Source organism: Odontesthes bonariensis, chromosome 19, assembly GCF_027942865.1.
Source record: "Odontesthes bonariensis isolate fOdoBon6 chromosome 19, fOdoBon6.hap1, whole genome shotgun sequence".
In the NCBI taxonomy this organism is placed as follows: Eukaryota; Metazoa; Chordata; class Actinopteri; order Atheriniformes; family Atherinopsidae; genus Odontesthes; species Odontesthes bonariensis.
In genome coordinates this window covers 20,530,299-20,538,445 of record NC_134524.1, presented here as the reverse complement: position 1 = coordinate 20,538,445, position 8,147 = coordinate 20,530,299, and the positions used below count along the sequence as shown (strand labels likewise).

Here is an 8,147-nt window from a genome sequence, read left to right as displayed (position 1 = left end):
ATCTCGTCTTGTCTCGTCTCGTTCTCGTGAGCTAAGTGTATCGTCACACCCCTACAGTGCAGTGATGTGAGCTTGTGTTAGCAGCGGGCATGTTCAGTGTGACTTGATCTGATGAGCTTTTAAAAAACTACCCAAACTGATTGTTTTCTGTCCATCTGAGACAGACTTGATGGGGCTGTGCTGTCTCTTCCTCTTAATCAACACGTGTAACTCTCTTTTTAGTCCCCTGCAGAAGACCTCAACTTTCTCTGCGCTGCCATCAGAGAGCTCACAGGCTCCTCCTCCATCAAACACCAGCCATGTTGTTATGTTCACAGATAAAGGAAGAATTTCAATGAACACAGAATTTATGATTCAACTATATTTTATTTTTATTGGCACTGCAATTCAACCAAACACAAAAAACCCAACAATCAGATGAGTATAACAAAGGATTATTTTCTCTCTGAGCTTCTGTCAGTATGGGTGTGTGAGTCTATCTTGTGGCAGCGTACACCACATGTGGCTCCAGCTCTCTGTCGTGCACCGGCCTTCTGCTCCTTTCTGCTTTGGGACGGAAACCCACTGCTGCATAGTTCAGGGCCTCAGAGGGCATCTGTAAATGAAAGTAGTTACAGTCACTAAGTAAACCACCTAATATATGATTATTAAAAAAACAAGATATAATAAAATCAGGGGGTGATTACCTCACTGTGTTGTGGATTCTGTTTGTCACTTTGAACTGAATGACAACAACAGTTAATCTGGTCGGTTATTCGTTTCACAGCTCAGCGTTTGTAAATGTTCTAAATGTCCAACTAAAATGAAAACTTGCCTGTATGAAATGTCCTGATTCTGACGACCAGGCAGATGATGATTATTACGAGGAAAATGGTTCCACCGCCCAGGATTACAATCAGCGGATTTGTTGAGACAGCTACAATTTGTACACAGCAGCATTGGTTTGGAATCATTTGAAACTGACTGAAATATTAATAACATTAATCTTACCTTGAACCTGTAAATATGTTGCACTAAAAATGACTGAGAGTCCTTCTTTGTTATTTCCACAGAAATAAAGCCCAGAGTCGGAGAAATCCACTCGTTTGATATTCAGAAAAAGGTTTGTGGTGTTGGATGTCATCTTAAATTTACTGTTTGGAAATCCATCAAAAAGTGAAGTATTGGACTCAGAACTGAACATAGATGAGATGCGGCTGACGTTGGGTCCGTTGGCCAGTTTGAACCAAACGATGTGAGCAGGAAAACTGCTAAAGTTGGAGCACAGCAGTGTGACTTCTTCACCAGGCTGGACCTCCACAGTGTGAAACTCCGACACTGACGCTGAGATCCAACCTGAAGCAAACCAACAGATGAAGCATTCATGAAGTCAAAATTCAACAAGAAACTAACAATGAGTTCAACTCATGTTATAAGAGAATTTCTGGTGGATCACAGTATGGACAAAATAAATCGTACAAATAAAAACATGTTGGTGTACTTACTGAAGGTGCAGAGCAAAGCCAGCATCAAGGTGAAGCTCATCATTGTGCACACGACAGGACTCTGTCAGTGTGATGTTAGAAAGTGAACTGTGCTCCAGTTACTGTAGTCACTGTAAGGAGGTGGGCTGTTCTTTCAGCTATCCAACCGCTCACGCTGACACTGAGAATGATTTTAAGAAAACAGTAACAAACTATTAGTTGTAAGAGGAAGACATGATTATTGTCTTGAATGATAACACTTTAGTTAATCCATGTGCGGTTTAGCCACGAGGTTTGAACATGAGAAAATATTTATTAAACTGTATACAGTGTACTGTATTGATCCTTTCTGCTGTTTTTTATTTTTTTAAAACATGGTGCAGAGTATTTAGTTTTAATTCCTATAATCGTTAAAGACTCCACTTCTTAGAAAATTTCGATAGTTGAATTAAAAATTGACACTTTTTTAATTATGATAATAAAAAGTAATAATCATCTTGTCGGAAAATTTATCATACCCCTAAAAATGACCTGTTATAGTGCCACAGTTAACTCATTTATTCATGATATCGGCATAATGATAAATTCTCTCTCCAATAACCCTGAAAAGTGCAGAGTGGCCGGATTTTTTACTTGATGTCAGTGAGTTACTTTATGAAAGAAATTGTTTAAGTATGAGCAGTTTAAGTCTAAGAATTAAGTCAGGAAATGGATGGAACTTTCACCTGCTGTGGTTTTGAATCTGAGTTTGCAAATGTGCAGCTTTTACCAGAGTGAATGCTTTGATTTGAGGTTGTGAAAGTGTCACTTTGCAAGAGTCAAGTGTTTCATACAGAGCAGTGACGGCAGTTTTTATGTTTTTCTATCGTATGTGTTCAGTGTGACTTGTTATCTGTTAACAAGTAAAGCAGTTTTAGACTGATTTTTTCCCCAAAAAAAGACAAGCAACCTGCAGTAGAGGAGTTGAGTAAATCTAACTCAGTGAAATGATTCTATTAATGATCACACATGTAGTGGAGTCCTCAAATGTTATAGAGCTGTTCTGGAGTTGTGGCATGGGCAAAAGCAAATGTCTGTATTCGGTCCACATCTCTTGCAGACATTTTCCAGATGAATCCTTGTAAAACCTTGGGAACATCAGCAGGTGGGACAACATGTGATTGTAGAAGCAAATATTCAGCAGCATTTACTGCCTGTGTGGGACTGCGAATTTGTGCTTGTTCTCTTTAATGCTGACCCATTTACTGCTTCCCCTAAATCAAATCAAAATTTCAAATTTATTTGTATAGCACATTTCATGTACAAACAGTTCAAAGTGCTTTACATAAAATAAAAGCATTGCAGCAGGGAGTGCAAGAAGCATTAAAAATACATAAAATAATATAAAGAGAAACAAATAAAATCATTTAAATGAATTAAAATCAGGCAACAGTCTAGATAAGTTAAAAGATATTTCATGCATAGACACATGAGAACAGAAATGTCTTTAACCTGGATTTAAAAATGTCTACATTTGGTGAAAGTTTAATCTCCACTGGCAGTTTGTTCCACTTGTTTGCAGCATAACAGCTAAATGCTGCTTCTCCATGTTTAGTCTGGACTCTGGACTGGACCAGCTGACCCGAGTCCTTGGATCTAAGAGCTCTGCTGGGTTTATATTCTCTGAACATATCACAGATGTATTTTGGGCCTAAACCATTCTGGGATTTGTAAACCATCAGCAGGCTTTTAAAATCTATTCTGTGACTGACTGGAAGCCAGTGTAAAGATTTTAAAACTGGTGTGATGTGTTCAGATCTCTTAGTCCGGGTTAAAACTCTAGCAGCAGCGTTCTGGATGAGCTGCAGATGTTTAATGCTCTTTTTGGGAAGTCCAGTTAAAAGAGCGTTACAGTAATCGAGTCTACTGGAGATGAATGCATGGATGAGTTTCTCCTGGTCTTTTTAAATCAACTCCTCTCACTTTTTAACTCTTTGAACTCAGTCTGTGGTGCCCTGTAGTTAATGAGTTTCATTTATAATGTTATTCAATGTTAATAACTGTCCTCGGACAATGCTAGTTCTTGCTAGAACTAGGGGTACGGTACCCCCATGCTCCCCGGGCGCTGTGAATGGCTGCCCACCGCTCCAGGTTGGCATCTGTCTCTATGGATGTGTTCGAAACCGCATACTACATACTACATACATACTTGCATACGGCATACTTCCATACTGCATACTCATCGATCAGACAGTATGCAGAGTGTTTACCCACAATGCATTTCGCTGCTGTCCGAGCCGAAATCAGCCAGCCTGAAGCTGATTTCGCTTAAGCTCTAAACTCTGTAAACTTTTGCAACATTTGAAACATTTTCAGGCGAGAAAGTAGTCATTTAGATCCCCAACGTGTTGAAAATCTGACAAAATACTGGCTATTTACAATTTTGTTCTGACGAATTTGGCGCTACTAAAGCTAGCCGTAGTGAGCAACGCACTTCTGGTTATTTTCAAAAAATAAAATACCCGTTGCCTTTTATCATAGGGAAAGCCATTTCGATACAATTGATGCTTTTGTTTTGAAAACAGGAAGTGAACCTACCCTCGTTGTAGCTAGCTTGAAACTGCCGTTTTGACAGGAAATGACGATCGGCGACGTCACGTTACGTTGCATCTTGGGCAGTTTGAGTTTGAGTAGTAATCTCATGATGCATATCCAACATTTCGGCGAATCTAGTATGCATCCGGGAACTCGCATACTAACTCAAAAAGTTAGTATGAGTAGTGGGAGTAGTAGGAGAAGGATGCGGTTTAGAACACAGCCTATGAGTGTGTGACCTTGTACATGTGCATGTGTGTGTCAACAGGTGCCAACCTGGATGGGTTAAAAGCGAAGGGCAAATTTTGTGTGTATGCATGTATGCATGACCGGTAAATCTAAAATCTTTTAATTTTTTACATAATCAGTTTCAACTTTGCTGCAACATATGCAAAATCATCCATAATAAATCATTATTGGATTTCAATCATTCAAGTATCACATGCAAGCTTGTATATTTTGCAGCAAAAGCAAGAAAACTCCAGATATGTGATATGTGATAGCCACTGTTCACTTGGTCAGTACTTGCACAAAATGGATTTGGAGAGGAAAATGTCATTTTCAGAAATGGTGACAACCTTTGGCAGCAGCACCTGTCAAGACCTTATCAAGACAGAGTCAATATTGTCATCAAAACTGACGAGTGAACAAGCAAACACTGCCGGACACACTGGATATGACCTCTTTACCAACATATTTACATCACAAAAATCCCTATTCTCATTAATGAAGAGCATTGACTCTAGTTTCACTATGTCATTCTTATTGTTTACCTTGTTCGATTGAGTCTTTTTCTACTACAGCTGGTGACTGTTCATGCTTAGCAAAAACAAAGAGGGTCAACACATGCCAAGTTAGTTAATGTGCTGCCCAGGTGTTATCACTCACAAATCCTCCTAAACACTCTCCACTGAGATATGCAACAAATTTGCCAACTTCTTTAGCCAAAAAATCAAAACGATTAGACAAAACATTCACGCAACACAGACAAACAAGAAAACTAATCTGTGTCTAAAACCTAGAAATAACTCTGACGTTATGTCACAATTTAATATTGTTGATTTAAAAATCCTAGAGGAAATAGTTCGGCATCTGATATCAACCACTTGCACTCTGGACATAATACCATCCGACTTTTTAAATACTGTTTATTACCTCAGTAGAAAGTGATCTCCTACAAATAGTTAACAGCTCACTGGCATCAGGCATTTTTCCCAAGTCACTAAAGACAGCTGCCATTAAGCCACTCCTAAAGAAGAGAACTCTAGACGCCTCTATGATGAACAACTACAGACCTGTCTCTAATCTCTCTTTTATATCTAAGATTATTGAGAAAGTTGTATTTAACCAGCTCAACGACTTTCTGAATGAAAGTGGAAGTCTTGATAACTTTCAATCAGGCTTCAGATGTCATCACAGCACTGAAACAGCTCTGGTCAAAGTGTTAAACAACATCAGGTTGAATACTGATTCTGGTAATCTTTCAGTCCTGGTTCTGTTGGACCTCAGCGCTGCGTTTGATACTGTAGATAACAGAATCCAGTTGCACAGGCTGGAAAACTGGGTTGGACTTTCTGGAGCGGTCCTTAACTGGTTCCGGTCCTACTCAGAAGGCCGGAGTTATTTTGTTACAATTGGCAGCAATAAATCTGAGCGAGTGGCCATGACTTGTGGAGTCCCCCAGGGGTCAATTCTTGGACCTCTTCTGTTTAACTTTTATATGGTCCCTTTGGGTCAGATATTGCAGAACTTTAACATCAATTATCACAGTTATGCAGACGATACACAACTTTATGTGTCTCTGTCACCGGACGACTGCAGCCCAGCAGACGTACTGTGTCAGTGTCTGGAGGAAGTAAACACCTGGATGAGAGAGAATTTTCTACAATTAAATGAAGACAAAACTGAGATCATTCTGTTTGGGAACAAAGAGAAGAGGGTCAGCGTTGGTAAATATCTTGAGACTTGGGACCATACAATCACTGACCAAGTTTGTAACCTCGGAGTGTTGATAGACTCAGATCTGACTTTCAGCAGCCACATCAAAGCTGTCACCAAGGCAGCTTTTTACCACCACAGAAACATCAACAGAATTAAAGGTTTCCTCTCCCAAAAAGACCAGGAGAAACTCATCCATGCATTCATCTCCAGTAGACTCGATTACAGTAATGCTCTTTTAACTGGACTTCCCAAAAAGAGCATTAAACATCTGCAGCTCATCCAGAACGCTGCTGCTAGAGTTTTAACCAGGACTAAGGCTACCTTTACACGGAAACGATCTGAAACCAAAACGCAAAAGTGGCGTTTCGTTTTCACTTTTAAATCTGCATTTAGACGAGCGTTTTACGGTGAAAATCTGCGTGCATACGGAAATGCAAAAGTGTGTGACGTTTCATATTTATTGATGCAGTAAACACGCCAGATGGCTAGGTGGCAACACTACCAAGACCAAGTTTGGTCTGTTCTTTACTACTCTCGCTCATCATTGCTGTTATGTGATGAAATGACTCTTGAACGTCAATTACCGCGCCTAAGGCGAGTTGAAAGTCCGCAGGGACGGACATGTTGATAGCCTACTGATGTGTTTCCCCCGGTTTTCTGGCGCTTTATTATGCTTGTCACGTCATTTCTATGTGACGAGAAACGCAGTTTTGCGTTTTTCATCCTTTACACGGTGGCGTGACAGTGGAGCGTTTTCAAGAATTCCACTCTGGAGGGCGGTTTCACTTTTTTGCGTTTTCATGCCCCCAAAACGCTGTTACCATCTAAACGATATAGTGCAGCCGCAAAAAGGTTTTGCGTTTTTAACCCGTTTTCGTTTCCGTGTAAAGTGCCCCTAAGAGATCTGAACACATCACACCAGTTTTAAAATCTTTACACTGGCTTTCAGTCAGTTACAGAATAGATTTTAAAAGCCTGCTGATGGTTTACAAATCCCAGAACGGTTTAGGCCCAAAATCCATCTGTGATATGTTCAGAGAATATAAACCCAGCAGAGTTCTTAGATCCAAGGACTCAGGTCAGCTGGTCCAGTCCAGAGTCCAGACTAAACATGGAGAAGCAGCATTTAGCTGTTATGCTGCAAACAAGTGGAACAAACTGCCAGTGGAGTTTAAACTTTCACAAAATGGAGACATTTTTAAATCCAGGTTAAAAACATTTCTTTTCTCATGAAATCTGCACGGTATCTTTTAACTTATCTTGACTGTTGCTTGTTTTTAAATTAATTTAAATTATTTTATTTGTTTCTCTTTATAATGCTTCTTCCACTCCCTGCTGCAATGCTTTTATTTAATGTAAAGCACTTTGAATTGTTTGTACATGAAATGTGCTATATAAATAAATTTGATTTGATTTGATAAACCGACATTGGCAAACAAATTAACTCTTTCAGTTTTGGATGAAACAAGTGGTCCCAGGATCGCACGTCAGGTACAACCCTGACACCAAAGAGGGGTTGTTGGGAACCTTACAACCTGAAACCATGCATTTTTGGAATAAACTTTTACTCTGAAAGTCAATTGTTTCCTTTCCAGGTAACCACACCCTCAGGTTCACACATCAAAGCCCCAATAATGCTTATAATCTCTCTTTTTCTGTCCTACCTTCATAGGAATAGGCCACACTCTCTCTTTCAGCTTGACCTCCAGGCTGGGAGGTCACACACACCAGCAGCCTTGGAAACGTATTAATATTTGCTAATAACTTAATTATTGGCTCAGTTATTAGCTAATTAAATTTGCCAATAAGCTTTTTTTTCCCCAGATGCCCAACACTGGTTATTGGAAAAGGATTCTCATTTACCCAATGTGGTGGAAGAAATGATATAGCCAAGACTACAATTACTTGATTATTTGGACTAAACGATTGATTCACAAATATAAGACTGAATGACAGTTTTAAGAAAGAAGTCAAATGTAAAATAACTGAACAAGCCTTGATCATTTTCATTAATATACTCATTTAGACTGGAAAAGCCATGTCTTTAAGGGTAGAATTTCTATGCCTTTTTAATTATTTGCCTTTCACTCACCTGTCAAAGTTATTTGTTAGTATACTAGAAAAAGTAAAAAAAGGAAGAGTTCTCACTCTAGCTGCTATGGAGCCAAC

The 8,147-nt window shown here is 39.4% G+C and overlaps 1 protein-coding gene across 1 annotated transcript; it reads right to left on the bottom strand.

Annotated features, from left to right (window-relative positions):
* Nucleotides 1-346: 346 nt before the first annotated feature.
* On the bottom strand, nt 347-1,558 carry LOC142369390 (uncharacterized). Its single transcript, XM_075451751.1, has 5 exons — nt 1,485-1,558; nt 991-1,335; nt 815-916; nt 687-721; nt 347-595 (listed from the first exon to the last, which is right to left on the bottom strand). The coding sequence occupies exons 1-5, from the start codon at nt 1,525-1,527 to the stop codon at nt 476-478; spliced, it is 645 nt and encodes a 214-aa protein (XP_075307866.1). The 5' UTR covers nt 1,528-1,558; the 3' UTR covers nt 347-475.
* Nucleotides 1,559-8,147: the final 6,589 nt, after the last annotated feature.

Excerpts from the sequence above, each read along its gene's own strand:
- LOC142369390 (XM_075451751.1), bottom strand. The coding sequence starts at position 1,527 with ATGATGAGCTTCACCTTGATGCTGGCTTTGCTCTGCACCTTCA. Across the intron at positions 1,336-1,484 it reads GGCTTTGCTCTGCACCTTCA|GTTGGATCTCAGCGTCAGTG; the intron begins GTAAGTACACCA and ends GGTTTGCTTCAG. Across the intron at positions 722-814 it reads AATCAGGACATTTCATACAG|TTCAAAGTGACAAACAGAAT; the intron begins GCAAGTTTTCAT and ends GTTGTCATTCAG.